At 43.1% G+C, this 24,143-nt stretch overlaps 1 protein-coding gene across 1 annotated transcript in view; it reads left to right on the plus strand.

Annotated features, from left to right (window-relative positions):
- Positions 1–24,143, plus strand: part of LOC140200618 (START domain-containing protein 10-like) — a 193,873-nt gene that overhangs the window by 113,308 nt on the left and 56,422 nt on the right. The window contains exons 3-4 of the mRNA XM_072264186.1: positions 10,623–10,770; positions 23,294–23,397. Coding sequence (XP_072120287.1) covers positions 10,623–10,770; positions 23,294–23,397 — 252 coding nt within the window. The remainder of the gene's footprint in view (positions 1–10,622; positions 10,771–23,293; positions 23,398–24,143) is intronic.

A 24,143-nucleotide genomic window follows, 5' to 3' on the forward strand; every position in this document is an offset into this window, starting at 1 on the left:
TATCACAGAGCTGTTGCCACACCTGTGGACCCTTCATCTCATAGCCTCGATATACATTGCTTATTTACTTTTATCATTATTTTTCTTTCTTTCTGTATTTGCAGTTTGTTGTCTTTTGCACACTGGTTGTTTGTCCGTCCTGTTGGGTGCAGTCTCGATTCAGTTGTGTTTCTTGTATTTACTCTGAATGCCTGCAGGAAAATGAATTTCAGGGTTCTATATGTACTTTGATTAAAATTAGCTTCGAACTTTAAACTTACCTATGGCTCTTCTGTTAGCTCGGATACTGATCTGAGTTCAAGTGAAGCCCATCCCATTTCCCCATGATCGAATCTGTAGTGGGCTTTAATTTTCCATGCGTGCATCAGGGCAAAAGGTTTTGATCTCAGCTGCACACCACAGGTGGTATGCGCAAAGCGAGGGCTGTCACTCAGCAGCTCTCTCTCACACATCCTGCTGCCCACTGCAATTAGATTGGAGCGGGCACTTGCCAACTGGTGTCAGGTTCGCCAGTGGTCCAGCTGGGATTGGATCACAGAATACAGTGAAAGGGCAGGGGAAGGCATCATAGAGACACCCAGCACAGACAGGGACTTAGAGTGCATGGCAGTCGTTAATCACCCACTTCAACTAATCCTACAATAATCCCTTTTTTTAATTCCCATATTCCCATCAACTGCACCATTCTTGATTTGGAGCACAGTAGCATAGTGGTTAGCATGTGAATGAACCTCTGTCCATCAGGGTCAACCATGGATGTTGCATCCTAGCTAGTCTGGGTGATACAATATGTAGCAAGCTCTCCCTCTCCACTCATCTGATGAAATCAAAGGAACGGCAGAGACCGATACCATTTGGTATCAGCAGTGTCGCAGGAGTTGCCGGTCACAGTTGAGCTCAAAGTAAGACTGTCTCAGGGTCTCCAGCTCCCCTTGGATTTTATTCCCAAAGCCTTTTCCAAGAGTGGGTATTGCCACAAGGCAGCAGAGGTTTGAGATCAGAGTTTTCCCTCTAGGTGAGCTGCCAGCAATGGCCGACAAGCCTCATCTGCTTAAAACGACAGGTTTTGAGACACCAGTAACCAGCCTTTGCCCCTTCACTGAGAGTAGGAACAGTTCTGTTGGGCTTAGTAGCTAAGCCACACGTGAAGGCCAGGAGCTGGACTTGGTTGTCAGAGGCTATTTGGGGTGCATGCCATTGGGAGCATTTAATGGGTAGTGGGAGCTTGTCCCCATTACCACCCCTGGCTATAACAACCTTAGGATAATGTTATAACAATGCCAGTGACCCAGGTTCAATTCCTGCCACTGTCTGGAAGAAGCTTGTACCTTTTCCCCATGACCATGTGGGTTTCCTCCAGGTGCTCCAGTTTCCTCCCACATTCCAACTATGTATGAGTTAATAGGTAAATTGGTCACATGGGTGTAACTGGGCAACACGGCCTTGCTAGGCTGGGAAGGCCTGTTACCATGTTGTATCTCAAAATAAAATCAGTGATCCATATTTTCAAACTATGGATATGGATCAGAAATACCCATAAACATATCTGGAAATTCAAAGCCAGGCACTTGCATGATCACGTGTGACCTCCTGTGTATTTCATTTAACTTTCTGGACTTTATTTTAGGTTGAAATCACCTTGTTGCTTATTGGTTGTATGGGCCTAGGGGTCAAAGTGTGCTGAAGAGCTACAGATGGATTACTCACATTAAAACATGACAGACTGAACCACAGGGAAATGTAAAGAGTTGATGCTTGTCTGGCTGTCAACTTCAAAAAAGTGCATTCTCCATTGGGCAATCTTTATTAAAATGATTTCTCTAACAAGCTGTGTTCAAGTATAATGTCAAGTTTATTGTCATGCCACCATACACTTGTAAATACCTAGAGAACCATCATTCCTCTAGGGCAAAGGTGCAAAACACAGTACATACAGTCACATAAGAAGACCATGAGTTATAGGAGCAGGATTAAGCCATTTGGCACATCAACTCTGCTCCGCCATTCCATCATGGCTGATCCTTTTCCCTCTCAGCCCCATTCTCCTGCCTTCTCCCCGTTTCCCTTCACGTCCTGACTAATGAAGAATCTGTCAACCTCTGCCTTAGATATACCCAATGACTTGGCTTCTACAGATGCCTGCAGCAACAAGTTCTACAGATTCTACACTCTCTGGCTAAAGACATTCCTCCTCATTTCCATTCTGAATAGACAGTGAAAAAGGCGAATGATATGCTAGCATTTATCGCAAGAGGATTCAAGTACGGGAGCAGGGAGGTTCTACTGCAGTTGTACAAGGCCTTGGTGAGACCACACCTGGAGTATTGTGTGCAGTTTTGGTCCCCTAATCTGAGGAAAGACATTCTTGCCATAGAGGGAGTGCAAAGAAGGTTCACCAGATTGATTCCTGGGATAGCAGGACTTTCATATGATGAAAGACTGGATTGACTAGGCTTGTACTCTCTGGAATTTAGAAGATTGAGGGGGGATCTTATTGAAATGTATAAAATTCTAAAGGAATTGGACAGGCTAGATGTAGGAAGATTGTTCCCGATGTTGGGGAAGTCCAGAACGAGGGGTCACAGTTTGAGGATAAAGGGGAAGCCTTTTAGGACCGAGATTAGGAAAAACTTCTTCACACAGAGAGTGGTGAATCTGTGGAATTCTCTGCCACAGGAAACAGTTGAGGCCAGTTCGTTGGCTATACTTAAGAGGGAGTTAGATATGGCCCTTGTGGCTAAAGGGATCAGGAGGTATGGAGAGAAAGCAGGTACAGGGTTCTGAGTTGGATGATCAGCCATAATCATACTGAATGGCGGTGCAGGCTCGAAGGGCTGAATGGCCTACTCCTACACCTATTTTCTATGTTTCTATGTTTCTATTCTGAGGTTGTGTCCTCTGGTCTTAGACTCCCCCACCATAGGACACATCCACTTTGTTGAGGCCTTTCACCATTCGATAGGTTTCAGTGAGATCCCGCTCAGTCATCTGAAGTTCAGTGAGTACAGGCCCAGAGTCATTAACGCTCCTCATATGATAAGCCTTTCAACTCTGGAATCGTTTTCGTGAGCCTCCTTTGAACCCACTTCAACATCAGCACATCCTTTCTTCGATAAGGGGCCAAAAGCCACTCTCAATACTCAAAGTGAGGCCTCACCAGTGACTTATAAAGCCTCAGCATTACCTCCTTGCTTTTATATTCTAGACCTCTGGAAATGAATGCTAACCTTGCGTTTACCATCCTTATCACTGCCTCAATCTGCATATTAACCTTTAAAAAACCTTGCACAAGGACTAAGTCCCTTTGCATCTTGGATTTCTGAATTTCCTGTCCATTTAGAAAATAGTCTACGCTTTTATTTCTTCCACCAGAGTGCATGACCATATGACCATACACTTCCCGACACTCTATTGTCAATGGCCTTACAATCCAGCACACAGAGTCACAAAATAATATTAGCACATGTCCTTGGATGTCGTGGGCTGAAGTTTGATGGTGCATGGGATGTTGTCCAGGAGTCATGTTTCTGTAAGAACAGGCATGCAACAGGCCCTCACCTCACACTGGGTCAATTGCAGATGAAGGTGATCCAGTCTGGGAGAGCCGGACTGCTGGGATTAGTCTTTAACCAAACCTGGATTCCAGTTCATTTGCCATCCTTCTGCTTTCCTTCACAGTACTTTCAGTGCTTCCTCCCCGAGTCGCTGTGACAGGTGTATGAGGGACCTGAGGCTACACAGCTCCTCTGCTGTCGGTCTCACTAATGAACTGGACTTACAGTATTTTGTAATCATAAGAAAAACATATAAGACAAACACTTGCACCATTTGTTGGACCCGGGGAGGTTGCTGTGACTATGTGCACCTCCATCTTACTGGAAGACCCGCTGAATTTTCATCTTTGACTAGCAAAAACATGAAAATGACAACCAGAAATACAAGGGCAAGCAGTGATGGTTGAAATTAAAAGGGTTATAATCAGTTAGTTTTCCTCATTCACTTTGAACAGTAAACCAAGTGACATGACAGTACAACACATAACACTTTAAAAATTAGCGTTTGAATTTCACTGAAAGGAGCACCACAGGTGGTGTGAGCTGTGAGATCTCTGAGCGGCCAGCTGCAGCTAGTTTTGTTAGTGAATCGGAGCTAAGCTGCCTGGTTTTGTCCATCCACCCACTGTGCACTTTGACAGCTCCCAAAAGGGTGATGTGCTCCCTATAATCTAATCAGCGAGGAGTTAATTACTGCTGTCACTGCCATCGCTCTACAAAAAAAAAATAAAGCTGCCTAGGTTTCCATCAGGTTTACTAAAGGGTAGCTCCCACCTCCCCTCCTCCTCACTTGTCATCCTGCACTCGATCTTAAACCCAGCGAAGTGCCAACTGGCATGTGGTAAACAGATTGACTTCCAGCCAGGATCCTGTCCAGTGATGTTCGGGCTACGCTCATGCACACTGCTAGAAGCCAAACTCCCTGTACATGATAACATTTTTAAATCAATAGTCAATCAAATCATATAGCACAGAATGACTATAAGACCAAAAGACCATATGATACAGAAGCAGAGTTAGGCCATTTGGCCCATCGAGTCTGCTCTGCTATTTCATCATGGCTGATCCATTTCCTTCCATAATGCCTTGTCCATCTCTGACAGCTTTTCACTGGCCTCCATCGTTTTTAAGTGTCCCTATCATTCAGAAGCAATTTAAAGATTTCCAAGTTTTATTTTAATTCCTAATTTTAATCAAAACCTATATTAAAAGAATCAAAATATCGCAATAAATTAAAAAAATAAACCAGTTCACCTCACTTAAAACAGTTTCAGAGACGTCATTTAAATGCTATTCAATCTGGCCAAAGTGCATCCTGATCGTCTGTTCAGCATATCAGTTTTTCATTCCCTTAGAGAGTAATAGAATTATACCGTGCCCAAAGCCCACCTCATCCATGCCAACTAATATGTCTATCCAAGCCTGTCACATCTGTCTGCTACTGGCCCATATCGCTCTGCATCTCTCCTTACAATGCACCTGCTAAGATAATTGTAATTGTATCTACCTTGACAACTTCCAGTGACAACTCATTCCACATACCCACCACCATTTGGGTGACACCCTTTGGTCTCTCTTAAACCTTTCCCCTCGCACCTTATATATATTCCCTTAAATAGACTCCCCTAACCTGCAGAAAAATATGTGATCAGCCCCCTTACTTATGAGGTTTTTCATTGGTCAGCGTTGACCATGGATATTGATGTCCATGTGATACACAAGCCAGGGCAGTACAATATGGAGAGCAAGCTGGTTCCCCCTCTCCATGCAGCTGGTGAATCCAAAGGAAAACCAGAGACCGATACAGTTTGGCACCAGTGGTGTCACGGGACTTGTCAGTCAATATTGAGCTCAATGTATGACTGTCAATGTATGTATGGCCCTCCAGATTTTTCCTCCCCATGCCTTCCGCATGAGTGGATATAGCTACAAGGCAGTGGAGGTTTGAGATCAGAGATTTCCTTCTAAATTTCCTACCAACGATGGCTGACAAGTCCCATCTGCCGAAAGTGAATGGTTTTAAGGCAGCAGTAATCCACCTTTGACCCTTCTCCTGTCTGTAGAAACAGTTCTGCCCAGCTTAGTAGCTAAGCCACACATGAAGGCCCGGAGTTGGATTCAGTTTTCGGAGGCTGTTTGAGACGCACACCATTGGGAGCATTTAATAGGTCATGGGAGATTATCCCCATAACCGTTCCTGGCTATAACAACTTTAAGGACTCCCCTCCCTTTATCTGAATTCATCATGATTTTATATGCTTCTATAAGGCTAACTCTCCTTCTCCTATGCTCCACTTGCTGATGAATTTAGTAGTGGAGCATCTCATTTCAAACTTAAGATTTTCAAAGTCAAGGTCTTTGAAGGTTACAAGGTTGGTGGTTTCTCATGGACATACAGCAAGAAGCAAACTTCATTCGTACATTTATTATCAAAATACATATATATTACTAAATACTAACTTGAGGTTCATTTTCTTGCAGGTATTTATAGAATAAAATCAATATTTTTTTCAAAAACTGGTTATGACTCACAAGCACCAATGTGCAGAAGCAGACAAACTATTCAAATAAAATGGATACAGAAAACATAAGTCCATGAGGTTCGTGAAAGTTGAGTCCAGTCGACCTTCTCACCAGGAAGATCATACAGCACAGGAGATGTAAGGCCTAGGCCTTTTAATGCTTTTGAAAGATTCAGCCGATTCTTTCCTGTTTAAGTAGGGATTTCCAGGACAGTAACTTAAATAAGCATGCATTACAGCAGAAGTGTGCATCTCTGAATACACAACACGTTGAACATTGAAGAAGATGGGTAGAAAATCATGAACATACACTCAGTATATAGGTACAGGTGGTACCGCATAAAGTGGCCACTGAGCGTAATTCTGGAAATCTCACCCTTGCAGTGGAATAGTAACCCTGGCAGGTCCCCTTCTCTCCATGGCTCCAAAGACATGGGTTTAACTCTCACCTCTGTTGTCATATGTGTGGAATTTGCATAATCTCCCTGTGAACATATGGCTTTCTTCAAGTTCAAGTTTAATTGTTATTCAACCGTACATGAATACAGCCAAATAAAACACCTCTACTCCAGTGCCATGGTGCAAAACACAGTACAAACAGTTACACACAGCACAAGGCACATATAGTATACATGAGACAGCAAACACATATAAGATTTCATTAACATACAGTCACAAAAATATATATATATAGTCCAAGAACCCAAGTCATGTATGTTGTAGAAACCTGCAGTCGATCACAGTACAGCTTGTCCTCTACCAAGCAATGAGCTCCTTCCAGATCCCAAAAATTTGGGGGTCAGGATGTAAATTGCTCCTGCTGTGTTGGTGAATAGCAGAAGCTCAGGTCAAGCCAGATTTATTGTGATGTCCACAAATACAGTAACTGGTACCGTGAAAAGTTTGCTTGCATCAGCATCTCAAGCATATCGATTCAGACAACAACATACTGAACATAGATTATACATGACAGTGGAAAAAAAAGGCAAAACAAGACATTGGTGACACAAAAAAGTCAGTGGTAGTGCAAGAGGTGGTGTGTAGTGTTCCGTTATGTATCTAGGGATACATCATGGTAATTGGCCATTTCAGCCCAGCTCAATTACTCCCATGTGACCAATTACCCAACGAACTCGTACATCTTTGGAATATGGGAGGAAGCCAGAGCACCTGAAGGAAACCCACGCAGTCACTGGGAAAACGTAGAAACTCCCTACAAACAATGGTGGAGTTGAACCCGGTCGCTGGTACAATAATAGCATTACCCTAACCGCTAAGCTACCATAGCATGCCAAATATGTATGCTATACCCGACTGCACTGCACATTGCCGAGGTAGGGTTAGAAATAGGGAATCTAAGGTGATGGGAATGTGGAAAGAAAAATAATGCAATTGTGTAGGATTAATTCAAGTGGGTAATTGATAGCTGCCGTGCCTGTCTGTACTGTGTGCCTCCATGACTTCTTTCCCCTGCCGTTTCACTGTATTTTGTGATGCCATTCCAGCTGGACCACTGGTGAACCTGACAGCAGTTGACAAGTGCCTGCTCCGATCTAATTGCAGTGGGCAGCAGGATGCGAGGATGTGTGAGACGGCTGTGATAGCTCTCTCTTTGCTTATACCACCTGTGGTGGTGCAGCTGAGATCAAGCCCAAGCGGACTAGTTAGAGCACATCTTAGTCCCATCACCACATGTTGCCATGATGATTATTTATTGAAGAAGACCCTTGCAGTTATTTGCACTTTACCCAACACTGATCAGGGTAATATTCCCACTGAGCAAACTTCAATTACTTTATTAACTATTAACTATATTTCATGATGGAAGTCTCATCTCAGTTCCAGAGATTAGGTGCTTTCTGTATGTAACATTAGAGAAACCAATTAAGTTATATTGCTCAGCTGTGCATGAAATCAGACCAAAGTTATATTGTTAATAGCAAGAACATATCAATAACTCACACCTTCCATGGACTGAACTTGCTAACTCAAACCTTTTTTTTAATAGGACAGTAAGATTTTTATTTGGAGCAGTTGTGTTTTATTTTTGAGTTTAAAAAGAATTACAGGCACTTTCTTTTTCACTATTTAAATAACTTGTAGTTTTTGAAATTAGTTTAAGACAAGCCAATATATTTGTTGATGAATCCTCTGCTGATAAAAAGGCTACTGAACAGTCAGATATCTTTAATTAGCTCCATTAAGAAAGGCAAACCAGTTAACAAGCAGCTGGTGAGTATTTTTTTCCGCGAAGGTTGCAACATTTTTCCTGGCTTATGATTTTCAACCTCAGAAACAAGTTAAGGTTAATCAGGATGTCCTTGCGCAGGATTCCCTAAAGGTTAATTTGCAGATCGAGTGTGTAGTGAGGAAGGCAAATGCAATGTTAGCATTCATTTTGAAGGAATAGAATACAAAAACTAGTATGTAATGTTGAGGCTTTATAAGGCACTAGTGAGGCCTCACTCAGAGTATTATGAGCAGCTTTTGGCCTCTTATCTAAGAAAGGATGTGATGGCATTGGAGAAATTTCAAAGGAGGTTCACAAAAATGATTCCGGGATTGAAAGGCTTATGATTTGCGGAGCATTCGATGGTTCTGGGCCCGTACTCACTGGAATTCAGAAGAATGAGGGGGGTTCTCATTGAAACCTATTGAATGTTGAAAGGCCTAGATAGAGTGGATGTTTCCTATAGTGGGGGGATCTAGAATCATAGGACACATCCTCAGAATAGCAGGATGTCCATTTAGAACAGAGATAAGGAGGAATTTCTTTAGCTAGAGAGTGATGAATCTGTGGAATGTGTTGCCACAGGCGGCTGTGGAAGCTAAGTCATTGGGTATATTTAAGGCAGAGGTTGATAGGTTCATTTTAGTCAGGGCATGAAGGGATACAGGGTGAAGGCAGGCTGAGAGGGAAATGGATCAGCCATGATGAAATATGGAACAGGCTGGATGGGCAAATGGCCTAATTGTACTCCTATATCTTATAGTCTAATGATGTCATGTCATGTGACAATGGGCAAGACAATTATTATAGGAGATATTAAAACTTCAACAGTCTCCCATTATGTTTATGTCTTGAGCACCCATGTCTTGTGGTGGCATAAAGGTGAAAGAGGTTTAGGCAGAATGATGCCATTGTGATACTGTGCTGATCAAACATACTGGCATAAAATTGGTGTTATGATTTAGTTTTAGCTGTAGCTTAATAGTTGGTTGTGTTGGCGCATGTTTAAGTGGTTAAGGCATTCATCTAGTGATCTGAAGGTTGCTAGTTCAAGCCTTGGCTAAGATAGCATGCTGTGTCCTTGAGCAAAGCACTTAACCACACATTGCTCTGCGACGACACAGGTGCCAAGCTGTATGGGTCCTAATGCCCTTCCCTTGGACAACATCGATAGCGTGGAGAGAGGAGACTTGCAGCATGGGCAACTGCTGGTCTTCCATACAACTCTGCCCAGGCCTGCGCCCTGGAAACCTCCCAAGGCGCAAATCCATGGTCTCATGAGACTAAATAATAGTTGGAAACTCACCTAGAAATTGGATGGTTATGGCATTTAAGTTTTACTGCATAGATATGAGTTCAAAAATAAACTTTAAAGATTATCTTTACCTGACACATGTACATCCAATCCAGTGAAATGTGTCATTTCATGTGGTAGCACAAAGCTTTACTGTACAGTTGACCCGGGTTCAACTCCTGCAGTTGCTTGTATGTTCTCCCTGTGACCATGTGGGTTTCCTCTGGGTGTTCCAGTTTCCTCCCTCAATCCATAGATGTACCGGCTAATTGGACTTTGTAAATTGTCCTGTAATTAGGCTAAAGTTAAACTGAGGGGGTTGCTGGGCAGTGTGGCTCAAATGGCCTATTCCATTCTGTATCTCAATAAATAAATAAATAAATAAATTTGTGTCAACAGTCTGAGGTTTGTACTGGAAGCAGCCTGCAGGTGTCAAACCATGCTTCGGGCACCAGCATAGTATGTCCATAACTTACTAACCCTAACTCGTATGTCTTTGGAAAATGGGAAGAGAACAGAACACCAAGGGGAAACTCATGTGATCATGAGGAGAACATACAATCTCCTTTCAGACACCAGCGGGAATTGAGTACCCATTGGTAAACAATGATCACTGGCACTGCAAAGCATTGCTCACACCACTATGTTACCATACCATCCCCAATGCAGTGCAGAAGAAATTCCACATTCGTTGAGATACAACCCTTAAACTAAACCATAATCCCAGCTGCTCATTGGACTAGCTTTAGGAGAGGAGTGGAAAGATATCAAGCAACTTGACCAAGATTACAATCTCAGACATCACTCCAAAGTGTTTATCTGGCTGTTATCATGTTGCACTTTGTTGGAGCTTCCATGTTTTCTGCATGACAATAATGGCTTTACCTTGTCTGATGCAAAATGCCTTGAAGAAGAATGCAATGAAATTTGAGTCTGCCAAATCTTTGTGATTTACCTGGTTCTGTGTTAATTTTAGAACCTTGCCAAACATATTGCTCATCTGTCAATATTTCTTGTTCCAGATGAGAATTAACTGCAAGGATGTTCCAGCAGAGACTCTTTACGATGTTCTTCATGACACACACTACAGGAAGAAATGGGACACGAACATGATTGAGACTTACGATATTGGCCGACTAACGGTGAATGCAGATGTTGGGTATTATTCCTGTGAGTAACTACTAAAACTGCATACAAGACATACTGCAGATGCTGGAAATTTTGAACAGTGCACACTCAAAATGCTGAAGGAACTCAGCAGGTCAGGCAGCATCTATGAAGAAAAACGAACAGTTGATATTTCGGGCCCTGATGAAGGATCTTGGCCCAAAACATCAACTGTTCATTTACCTCCATAGATGCTGCCTGACCTGCTGAGTTCCTCCAACATTTTGTGGATGTTACAGAAAGACCAGATTTTTTTTAAACATGTGACATAATTATTTGGAGGGTGAACTGGCTTGGTGGAGCATCTCAGTGCAAAAAGCCACCTAATTAAAAAAGGTGTGCAAATGTATGGGCATGTAATCTGAAAATAAATATACAAGAATACAAGAAAATACAAACAGGAGTAGACCACCAGGCCCTTGAAGCCTGCCCTGCCATTCAGTAAAAGTTCAAAGTTCAAAGTAATTTTATTTCCAAACTCCATATATGTTGCCATATCCTGCCTTGAGATGCAGTTAAATAGAAAAAAGAAATACAGTAGAATTTACATAACAGACACCATCATTAATATATGCTGTGTCGTATGATGTAGGTGACCATGGTCTTGACCATGATTGTCCTTGGCAAATATTTCTATAGAAGTGGCTTGCCATTGCCTTTTCTGGGCAGTGTCTTTACAAGACGGGTGATCCCAGAGACTATCTGCCTCTTGTCAGTGGTCACATAACCAGGACTTGTGATATGTACCAGCTGCTCCCGTGACCATCCACCACCTGCTCCCGTGGCTTCGCATGACCCTGATCAGGGGCCTAAGCAGGTGCTACACCTTGTCGAAGGGTAACCTGCTAGCTAGCGAAGGGAACTCTTTGATAGAGATGTATCTCCTTCCCACCATCCTAACAACAGTCATACTATACCTAAACAGACAAAGACTGACAAACAACCAATGTGCAAAAGACAAACTGCAAATAAAAAAAATAGTTGTCATCAGTTCAGTTGAAAACAGTCCTTGAAAGAATCTGTTCAGAGTAGTGGTGATTGAAATTATTCACAGCGGTTCAAGAGGCTGATGGTTATAAGATAATAACTGTTCCAGAACTTGGTGATGTGGCAAGAGGGCACTGCCTGGATAGTGGAGGTCTTTGGTGATGGATGCTGTGTTCTTGTGGCTGTGGTCTGTGTAAATGTATTCAATGATGGGGAGGGCCTTTCCCTGTGATGACTGCGTCAGAACCCTTTGAGTGCCAGTGTGCCTTAGCCCTGAATTTCTCAGTCACTCAAATATGTGTCCATCTCCATGTTAAGTATATCTAATGATGGTCAAGCTCACATTTGTCATCCCACTGTACATAGATACAACCAAATCAAACAACATTCCTCCAGGCAATGTGCACCCTCAAAACTTGTATCACACGTAGCACATAAACCAAAATATTATTCTATAAATAGGTTAATAAAAATATATACTTCAAAATGCATGTACTAAAGTGCAGCACAGGTAAACAATTAAACAGTAAGCAGTACTGTAAACAGCTCACTGTCCTAGTGATGACACCTTGGTGGCAGGGTAGTCATTAGTCTCACAGCCTGGGGGAGGCAGTTGTTACCCAGGGTGTCAGTCTCAGTCCTGATGCTCCTGTACCTCCTTCCTGATGGTGGTGGGTCAAAGGGCTTGTGGGATGGGAGGTAGGGGTCCTCAATAATGCTCTGGGCCCTTTGTCTGCAAGTCTCCCAGTAAATGATTCAAACAGGGGGGAGGGGGGAGACCCTGATGATCCTCTTGATGAATCCTCTTGACTTCTGAAGGGTCATGTGGCCTGATGCCCTGCGGCTCCCAATGATGCAGCCAGACAGGACACTTTCGATGGTGCTCCTGTAGAGAATTGTTCGAATGGGAGCAGGGAGCCTTCTGAAAGTCTCCTCTGAAAGTGTAGACGCTGCTGTGGCTTCTTGACTAGTGAGGAGATGCTGTGGGTCGAGGTTAGATTGTCTATTGTGTGCACACTGAGGAATTTTTATCTTCAGTCTCTCCATGGCAGAGCTGTTGATGTGCAATGGAGAGTGGTCAGCCTGTGGCTTCCTGAAATCCATAATCATCTCTTTTGTCTTGTCCACGCTGAGACTCAGATTAATGTTCTTGCACCATTTGACAAGGCTCTCTACCTCCTCTCTGTGTGCTGACTCATCATTGGTGGTGATGAGACCAACTACTGTTGTATCGTTAGCGAACTTGATTTTGTGGGTTTGAGCTGAATCTGGCAGTGCAATCGTGAGTCAGCAGTGGACTGAGCCCACAGCCCTGGTGTGGTACAGTGTGATGGCACCAGTGCTCAGCATGATGGAGTGCGAGATGTTGCTGACAACTCAGGATGGCTGGGGTCTTTTGATAAGAAGTCCGGGATAAGTTACAGAGAGGGATGTTGAATCTCACTGAGGACGGTTTACTTACCAGCCTCTGAGGGAAGATCGTGCTAAACACCGATGAACAATGTCCTGGCTTGTGAGGCATCATTTTCTTGGTGGGACAGAACAGAGTAGAGAGTCAAGGCTATGGCATCATCAGTGGACCGAGCAGTAGGCGAACTGGAAAAGTTCCAGTGTAGCTGGAAGATGGGATTTCACACTATCCATTACCAGCAGCTCAAAGCACTTCATGTCAGTGTCACTAGGTGGTAATCATTTAGGCCAGTTACCATTGCTGTCTTGGGCATCAGAATGATGGTGGTTGCCTTGAAGTCTGCAGGGGCAATGGACTGTTTCAAAGTGATATTAAAGACATCTGTTAAGACCTCTTTTAGCTGGGCCTCATAGTCCCTCAACACCTGACCAGGTGTGTTGTCCGGCCCTGCAGTGTCGTATGGTTTTACCCTGGCTAGGATCCTCCGCACCTTGGGTGTGGCCAGACAGGGTGCCTATTCCTCAGGAAAAGAGGGGGCTTCCCTTGATGGCATATCATTCAATTGGTCAGAGAAACCATTCAGTTTATCAGGAAGAGAGGTGTCACTGTCATTAATGCATAGGGTCGACTTGTAATCATTTATGGATTGCATACCTTGACCACATGCACCGTGTGTCCATGGTGTCAGAAAGGTGTCTGAGAACCTTAGGTGCATACTCACGCTTTGCCTTCCTGATGCCATGGGAGAGCACGGATCTTGCTGACCATGGAGTCGGCCTGTTCCCCAATCTGAAGGCAGCGTCCCAATCCCTCAGTAGTGCACAAATCGCTGCAGTCGACCACGATTCCTGGTTTGTCCTGGCAGTGTCGTGTTTGATCATGGTAACGCCCTCAATGCACTTTCCTATGTAGCCTGTCACCGATTTCGCATATTCATCAATGTTGATGTGATGATTACAGGTAGCTGACTCCTGAGTATGCTCCAGTCCGTGCTTTCAAAGCATCCTTGCAGCACCCAGGTAGCACCTTCGGGCCAGTTCCTGAACTCCCTGTGAACTGGTTTGACTTGTTGGTATCAGTGCAGGGATTAGTAAAATGGATATGTGGTCTGACTTTCCAAGTTGAGGGCAGGGGATAGCTTAAAAGGTTCCACGAACTTTGGTATCAATCAGGTCTATTATATTTCTCCCCAAATGATCAGGCCTTCACCATTCTGAAGGGCAGAGAATTCTAGAAATTTGCCACCCTGTGAGAGAAGATACTTCAATACAGTTTAGTTTAAAATTACCGGCCCCTTCTTCTGTATCCCCATGTTTGAGATTCCCCAACTGGAAAGATGAAATTGCATCAGAAAACTCGAGTTACTCAGCAGGTCAGGCAATGTGTGGAGAGAAAACAAAGTTAATATCTCAGGTCAATGACCCGTCATCAGATTTTTCTTCCAAAGCCAGTCTGAGAACTGTTTGTGGCTTCTTCATTATGGCTTGTAGAGGAGAGTGAGGAGATAATCGATCAGAGTTACAGGGAAGGGGTCATCTCTAAGTTTCAGGAGGCAGGTAGCTGGGTGACTGTCAGGAGAAGGAATGGGATAGTGAGTAGGCAGATAGCGCAGAGTGCCCCTGTGGCCATTCCACTCAATAACAAGTACACTGATTTGGATACTGTTATGTGGGATAACCATGGAGACCAGGTTACTAACACTGAGCCTGGGTCCATGGTGCAGAAGGGAAAGAGGGAGAAGAGTGGAGCAGCAGTGAGAGGGACTCAGTAGTCAGAGGTACAGGCAAAAGGTTCTGTGGACGTGAAGGGGACACCCGGATGGTACTTTGCCTCCCAGGTGCCAGGGTCTGGGACGTCTCGGATCACATCCACAACTTTTAGAGGGGGAGGAGGAGCAGCCAGATGTCTTGGTACATATTGGTCCCTATGACATAGGAAGGAAAAGCAAAGAGGCCCTGAAGAGAGAATTTAGAGAGCTAGCCAGAAAGCTGAGAAGCAGGACCTCCCAGGTAGAAATATCTGGATTGCTACCTATGCCATGCACCAGTGAGGGTAGAAACAGGGTGATTTGGCAGATAAATATGTGGCTGAGAAGCTGGTGCACAGGGCAGGGCTTCAGGTTCTTGGATCATTGGGATCTCTTCTGGGGGAGGCATGACCTGTTTAAAAGTGACGGGTTGCGCCTGACCCAGAGGGGGACCAATATTCTAGTGGGCAGGTTTGTTGCAACTGTTTGATAGGGTTTAAACTAATTTGGCAGGGGGGTGGGAACCGGAGTGAAGGGACACAGGATAGGATAGATGGTAAAAAGCAAGGATAGCATGTAGTCAGACAGTCAGGAAGGGCAGGCAGATGATAGGGAAAAAATTGCAACCAGCAGTATAAGTATCAGTGCATGAAGGATACTGAATCGAAAAGGTTAGCAAATACATTCTCAGTGTTATATTTCAATGCACGGAGTATAAGAAATAAGATGGATGATCTTGTTGCAGCTTTAAATATTGTTGGGTATGGTGTTGTGGCCATCACTGGATTGTGGCTAAAAGGTGGTTGTAGTTGGGAGCTGTATGTCCAAGGTTACACATTGTATAGGAGGGATAGGTCGGCAGGCAGAGGGGGTAGCCTGATTCTGCTGGTAAAGAATGGCATCAAATCATTAGAAAAATGCGACATTGGATCAGAAAATGTTAAATCGTTGTGGGTTAAGTTAAGAAACTGGAAAGGTAAAAGCACTCTGATGTCAGTTATATACAAGCCTACCAACAGTAGCTGGCATGTAGACTACAGATTATAACAGGGAATAGAAAAGATGTGTCAAAAGGGCAATGTCATTATAGTCATGGGAGATTGTAACATACAGGTAAATTGGGAAAATCAAGGTGGTACGGACCTCAAGAAAGTGAATTTGTTAAATGCTTATGAGATGTCTTTTTAGAGCAGTTTGTTATTGAGCCTACTACGGTATCAGCTATACTGGATCAGGTGTTATGTAATGAACCAGAAGTGATTAGAGAGCTTAAGGAACCCTTAGAAAGCAGTGATCAAAATATGACTGAGTTCAACTTGAAGTTTGAGAGGGAGAAACTAAAGTCTGATTTAGCAATATTTCAGTGGAGTAAAGGAAATTACATCGGTATGAGAGAGGAGTTGGCCAAAGTAAATTAGAAGGAGATGCTGGCAGGGATGTCACTAGAGCAGCAATGGCTTGAGTTTCCAAGAAAAATGAAGGAAGGTGCAGGATAAATGTATTTCAAAAACAAAGAAATACTCAAATAGCAAACTAGTACAAGGAAGTCAAAGCTGATGTAAAAGCAAAACAAAGGACATACAGAGACTATAAAGAGTATTCACCCGTCTTGGAAGTTTTCATGTTTTAATGTTTAACAACATTGAATCACAATGGATTTAATTCGGCTTTTTTGACACTGATCAACAGAAAAAGACTTTTTTGTGTCAAAGTGGAAACAGAACTCTACAAAGTGAACTAATTTATTACAAATATAAGGCACAAAATAATTGATTGTATAAGCACTCACCCCCTTTAATATGATACACCAAATTATCACTGGTGAAGCCAATTTCTCTAGAAGTCACATAATTAGTTAAATGGAGATCTGCTTTTGGAAACCTCTGTGCAGTCAAGGTGTTTCAATTGATTGTAGTGAAAATACACCTGGATCTGGAAGGTCCAATTGCTAGTGTGTCAGTATTTTGGCAAAAGCTACACCATGAAGCCAAAGGAACACTCTGAGCAACTATGTCAAAATGTTATTAGAACATAGAATAGTACAGCACAGTACAGGCCCTTCAGCCCACAATGTTGTGCCAACCATAGAACCATAGAACCATAGAAACTACAGCACAGAAACAGGCCTTTTGGCCCTTCTTGGCTGTGCCGAACCATTTTCTGCCTAGTCCCACTGACCTGCACACGGACCATATCCCTCCATACACCTCCCATCCATGTATCTGTCCAATTTATTCTTAAATGTTAAAAAAGAACCCGCATTTACCACCTCGTCTGGCAGCTCATTCCATACTCCCACCACTCTCTGTGTGAAGAAGCCCCTCCTAATGTTCCCTTTAAACTTTTCCCCCCTCACCCTTAACCCATGTCCTCTGGTTTTTTTCTCCCCTTGCCTCAGTGGAAAAAGCCTGCTTGCATTCACTCTATCTATACCCATCATAATTTTATATACCTCTATCAAATCTCCCCTCATTCTTCTACGCTCCAGGGAATAAAGTCCTAAGCTATTCAACCTTTCTCTGTAACTGAGATTCTCAAGTCCCGGCAACATCCTTGTAAACCTTCTCTGCACTCTTTCAACCTTATTTATACCCTTCCTGTAACTTGGTGACCAAAACTGAACACAATACTCCAGATTCGGCCTCACCAATGCCTTATACAACCTCATCATAACATTGCAGCTCTTATACTCAATACTTCGATTAATAAAGGCCAATGTACCAAAAGCTCTCTTTACGACCCTATCTACCTGTGACGCCACTTTTAGGGAATTTTGTATCTGTATTCCCAGATCCCTCTGTTCCACTGCACTCCTCAGTGCCTTACCACTAACCCTGTATGTTCTACGTTGGTTTGTCCTTCCAACGTGCAATACCTCACACTTGTCAGTATTAAACTCCATCTGCCATTTTTCAGCCCATTTTTCCAGCTGGTCCAAGTCCCTCTGCAGGCTCTGAAAACCTTCCTCACTGTCTACTACACCTCCAATCTTTATATCATCAGCAAACTTGCTGATCCAATTTACCACATTATCATCCAGATCATTGATATAGATGACAAATAACAATGGACCCAGCACTGATCCCTGTGGCACACCACTAGTCACAGGCCTCCACTCAGAGAAGCAATTCTCCACCACCCCTCTCTGGCTTCTTCCATCGAGCCAATGTCTAATCCAATTTACCACCTCTCCATGTATACCTAGCAACTGAATTTTCCTAACTAACCTCCCATGCGGGACCTTGTCAAAGGCCTTACTGAAGTCCATGTAGACAATATCCACTGCCTTCCCTTCATCCACTTTCCTGGTAACCTCCTCGAAAAACTCCAACAGATTGGTCAAACATGACCTACCACGCCCAAAGCCATGTTGACTCTCCCTAATAAGCCCCTGTCTATCCAAATGCTTGTAGATTCTGTCTCTTAGTACTCCCTCCAATAACTTACCTACTACTGACGTTAAACTCACCGGCCTATAATTTCCCGGATTACTTTTCGATCCTTTTTTAAACAACGGAACAACATGAGCCACTCTCCAATCCTCCGGCATTTCACCTGTAGACAGCGACATTTTAAATATTTCTGCCAGGGCCCCCGCAATTTCAACACTAGTCTCCTTCAAGGTCCGAGGGAACACTCTGTCACTCTGGGGATTTATCCACTTTAATTTTCCTCAAGACAGCAAGCACCTCCTCCTTTTCAATCTGTACAGTTTCCATGGTCTCACTACTTGATTCCTTCAATTCCATAGATTTCCATAGATTTCATGCCAGCTTCCTTAGTAAATACAGACGCAAAAAACCTATTTAAGATCTCCCCCATTTCCTTTGGTTCCGCACAAAGCCAACTCTTAATATACTTGTAAAAGCTCTTTGGACCCTCCAACCCTGCCTCCCATATAAGCACCCACCTTAAGTTCCTCCATATACCTATCTAGTAGTCTCTTAAGCTTCACTAGTGTATCTGCCTCCACCACTGACTCAGGCAGTGCATTCCACGTACCAAGCACTCTCTGAGTAAAAAACCTTCCTCTAATATCCCCCTTGAACTTCCCACCCCTTACCTTAAAGCCATGTCCTCTTGTATTGAGCAGTGGTGCCCTAGGGAAGAGGCGCTGGCTATCCACTCTATCTATTCCTCTTATTATCTTGTACACCTCTATCATGTCTCCTCTCATCCTCCTTCTCTCCAAAGAGTAAAGCCCTAGCTCCCTTAATCTCTGATCATAATGCATACTTTCTAAACCAGGCAGCATCCTGGTAAATCTCCTCTGTACCCTTTCCAATGCTTCCACATCCTTCCTATAGTGAGGTGACCAGAACTGGACACAGTACTCCAAGTGTGGCCTAACCAGAGTTTTATAGAGCTGCATCATTATATCGCGACTTATTGAAAAACAAAAGTCAGGAGATGGATACAAGAAAATTTCCAAGTCACTGAATATCCCTTGGAGTACAGTTAATTCATCATCAAGAAATGGAAAGAATATGCACAGATGTAACTCAGAAAATGAGTGATTATGCAAGAAAGGGACAAGTGAGGGAGGCCACCAAGAGACCTATGACAACTCTAGAGGAGTTACAAGCTTCAGTGGCTGAGATGGGAGAGACTACGCATACAACAACTGTTGTCCGGGTGCTTCATCAGTCGCAGCTTTATGGGAGAGTGGCAAAGAGAAAGCCACTATTGAAAAAAACTCACAAGAAATCTCAGCTAGAGTTTGCCAGGAGGCATGTAGGAGGCTCTGAAGTCAGCTTGAAGAAGGTTCTATGGTCTGGTGGAACCAAACTTGAGCTTTTTGGCCATCAGATTAAGCACTATGTTTGACATAAACCGAACACCACACATCATCAAAAACACACCGTCAAGCATACTGATGGCTGCATTATGCTGTGGGGATGCATCTTTGCAGCAGGCACTAGAGGGCATGTGAAGGTAGATGGTAAAATGAATGCAGCAAAATACGGGGAAATCCTGGAGGAAAACCTAGTGCAGTCTGCAAGAGAACTGCGACTTGGGAGATTTGTTTTCCGGCAAGACAATGATACCAAGCATAAAGTCAAAGATACACAGGAATGGCTTAAAAACAACAAAGTTAATGTCCTGGAGTAGCCAAGACAAAGTCCAGACCTCAATCAAATTGAGAATTTGTTGCTGGACTTGAAAAGGACTGTTCACTCACGATCCCCATGCAGTCTGACAGAGCATGAACAGTTTTGCAAAGGAGAATGGGGGAAAATTACAGTGTCCAGATGTGCAAAGCTGATAGAGACCTACTAACACAGACGCAAGGCTGTAATTGCTGTCAAAGGTACATCTATTAAATACTGACTTGAAGGGAGTGAATATTAAGCAATCAATTATTTTGAGGTTTATATTTGTAATGAATTTAGATCACTTTGTAGAGATCTGTTTTCGCTTTCACACAAAAGTATTTTTCTGTTGATCAGTGTCAAAAAAGCCAAATTAAATCCACTGTGATTCAATGTTGCAAAGCAATATAACATGAAAACCTCCAGGGTTGGGGGTGATGAATAATTTTTTTAGGCACTGTAGAACAAAGCAAAAATTATCAGGAGGATGGAGGATTGGAGGAAAACCTACAGAATCATTAGAAGGGGAAATATGAAAGCAAGCTGGCAAACAATATCAAGGTGGATTAAAAAAAAGTTTTCTCAAGTATGTAAAGAATAAAAGAGAAATGAGAGTGGATATAGGACCTCTAGAAAACGAGGATGGAGAAATAATAACGGGGACCAAGGAGATGGCAGATGATATAAATGAGTACTTAGCATCAGTCTTCACTGTGGAAGACACTAGTAGTGTGACAGTTGTTGAAAGGTGTGAGGGAAGATAAGCGAGTGTAGTTACTACTACAAGGGAGAAGGTGCTCAAAAAGCTGAAAGACCATAGGGTATATAAGTCACCCAGACCAGATGAACTGCACTCTAGGGTTGAATAAGGTAATGTCAGAGCATGGGTCCCCAACCTTTTGCGCACCACAGACCGGTTTAATATTGATGATATTCTTGCGAACCGATCGATGGGTGGTGGTGGGGGGGGCGGGGAATGTTCAAGTTCAACAGTGCGTGGCAGAGAATGAAGAAAGGTGCAGCTGACTCACATCGTTTCATATCGCCAAATCATATCATTTCCACATGGCCCGGTAGCACATGCTCACGGCCCAATGGTTGGGGACCCCTGTGTTAGAGATTGCGGAGGCATTAGCAATGATATTTCAAAAATCATTGGCATGGTGCCAGAGGACTGGAAAATTGCAAGTGTTACTCCACTCCTTAAGAAAGGGAGGCAGTAAAAAGAAAATTATAGACCAGTTAGCCTGACCTCAGTGGTTCAGAAGATGTTGGAGTCAATTATGACACAGGGCAAGATCGGACAAAGTCAGCATGGTTTCCTTAAGGGAAAATCTTGCCTTATGAACCTGTTGCAATTCTTTGAGGAGATTACAAATAGGATAGATGAAGGGGATGCTGTGGAAGTTGTATATTTGGATTTTAAGAAGGCCTTTGACAAGTTGCCAGAAATGAGGCTGCTTACCAAGTTAAGACCCCATAGTATTGCACGAAAGTTATTAGCATGCTTAGAGCATTTGCTGATAGATAGGAGGCACAAAGTGGGAATAAAATGATTCTTTTCTGGTTGGTTGCCTATGACTAGTGGTGTTCCACAAAGGTCGGTGTTGGGACCACTTCTTTTAATGCTGTATATCAATGATTTAGAAGATGGAATAGATGGCTTTTTTGCCATGTTTGCAGATGATGTGAAGATTGGTGGAGGGCAGGTAGTTTTGAGGAAACAGAAAGGCTTCAGAAAGACTTAGACAGATTAGGAGAATGGGAAAGAAAGTGGAAAATGAAATACAATGTTGGAAAATGCATGGCCATGCACCTTGGTAGAAGAAATAAATGTGCAGACTATTTTCTAAACGGGGGAGAAAATCCAAATATCTGAGATGCAAAGACTCTTGGGAATTCTTGTGCAGAACACCCTGAAGGTTAACTTGCAGGTTGAGTCAGTGGTGAAGAAGGCAAATGCAATGTTAACATTCAGCTCAAGAATTCTAGGATATAAGAGCAGCAATGTGATGCTGAGGATTTATAAGGCACTGGTGAGGTGTCAGCTTGAGTATTGTGAACAGTTTTGGGCTCCTCAGCTAAGAAAAGATGTGCTGGCATTGGAGAAAGTTCAGAGGAGTTTCATAAAGGTTATCATATGAGGAACGTTTGATGGCTCTGGGCCTGTACTCGCTGGAACTTAGAAGGATGATGGAAGATCTCATTGAAACCTTTTGAATGTTGAAAGGCCTAGATACAGTAGATGTGGAAAGGATGTTTCCCATGGTGTGGGAGTCTCGGACAAGAGGGTGCAGCCTCAGGATAGAGAGGATTCCATTTAAAGCAGAGATGTGGAGAAATTTCTTTAGTCAGAGGGTGGTGAATTTGTGGAATTTATTACCACAGGCAGCTGTGAAGGCCAGGTCACTGGGTGTATTTAAGGTGGAGATTGATAGGTTCTTGATTGGCCATGGCAACAATGGTTATGGGGAGAAGTCTAGGGAGTGGTGCTGAGGAGGGAAAAAGGGGATCAGCCATGACTGAATGGCAAAGCAGACTCGATGGGCCAAATGGCCTAATTCTGCTCCTATGTTCTATGGTCTTATTAGGCACACATATACACCTGCACATTAAAGAAAATATCTAATCAGCCAATTATGTGACAGAAACTCTTTGCATAAAGGCATGCAGACTTGGTTAAGATGTTCAATTATTGTTCAGATCAAACACCAGACTGGGAAAGAAATGTGATCTAAGTGACTTTGACTGTAGAATGATTATTGGTGCCAGATGGGATGTTTGAGTATCTCAGAAACCGCTGACTCCTGGGAATTTCTTGCACAACAGTCTCCAGGATTTACAGAGAATGGTGTGAAAAATTAAAAAAAAACCTAGTGAGTGACAGTTCTGTGGGTGAAAATGCCTTGTTAAGGTGAGAGGTCAGAGGAGATTGGCCAGACTGGTTCAAGCAGACAAGAAGGCGACAGTAGGTCAGATGACTACACGTTACCACTGTGGTGTGGAGAAAAGCATCTCTGAATTCACAACATAAGGAACTTTGAATTGAATAGGCTACAGCAGAAGAAGACCACGACAGTTCATTCAGTGGCTCCTTAATTGTTCAAGTGGTTCCTAATAAGGTGGCTGCTGTGTGTATATTCCACGTGCTATATTCCAGTTTGAGTATCAATTTTTCTGAAAGAAATGCAGAATTTATCAGCAGGATTCATTTAATTAAAGTGCCGTTTAATGTACTGTCCACATGCAACAGATGTTAATGAACTGTGTGCTCTTTCTCTCCGCTAGGGAGGTGTCCAAGTCCATTGAAGAATAGAGATTTTGTTACCCTGCGATCGTGGCTTCCCCTTGGTAATGACTACATGATCGTCAACTACTCAGTGAAGCATCCAGTGAGTAAGACCGTGAGAGGTGATCTTTCAGTCTTTGTGAAAGGTGGAGTGATCATTGATTTGGAAGCAACTCTTTTAGAAAAGTAACAAATGTAAAACTCAATAACACCAGCAAATGATTCAAAACCAGATGGGATTTTAAGTATGGAGGAGGAAGCAGAGAGGCTTCAAAGGGTGTGTAGACTAATTTAACATAGAACATGGCACACTGCAGCACAGTACAGGCCTTTTGGCTCACAATATTGTGTCCACATTCTAACCATCTCTAAGATCAATCTAACCCTTCCATCCTATATAGCTCTCCATTTTTCTGTCACCCATGTGCATATCTAAGAGTTTTTTGATATATCCCCTAGATATACCTGCATCCACCACTGCCCTTAGTGGCATGTTCCATGCATTTACCATTCTCTGTGGAAAAAAAACTTACCACTGGCATCCTCCCTATAGTTTCCTCCAAATCACCTTAAAGTTATGCCCCTTGTATTAGCCATTTCTGCCCGTGAAGATGTCTCAGACTATCTTTTAATCTATGGTATATTTCCTTCATACCCTCTGTTGGTGGAGTGGACAAGAAAATTACAGATGTAGTATAATATGAAGAATTATGAGGCTATCCATCTTGACATCTGAGATTTAAAAAACACAGTTCATTTGTTCATTAAGTGCTGTGTCATGTGACATAGGCGATCGTGGTCTTTTCGAGACCATGATTGTTCTTGGCAAATTTTTCTTCACAAGTGGTT

Source organism: Mobula birostris, chromosome 7 (genome assembly GCF_030028105.1).
Source record: "Mobula birostris isolate sMobBir1 chromosome 7, sMobBir1.hap1, whole genome shotgun sequence".
NCBI classification, from domain to species: domain Eukaryota; kingdom Metazoa; phylum Chordata; class Chondrichthyes; order Myliobatiformes; family Myliobatidae; genus Mobula; species Mobula birostris.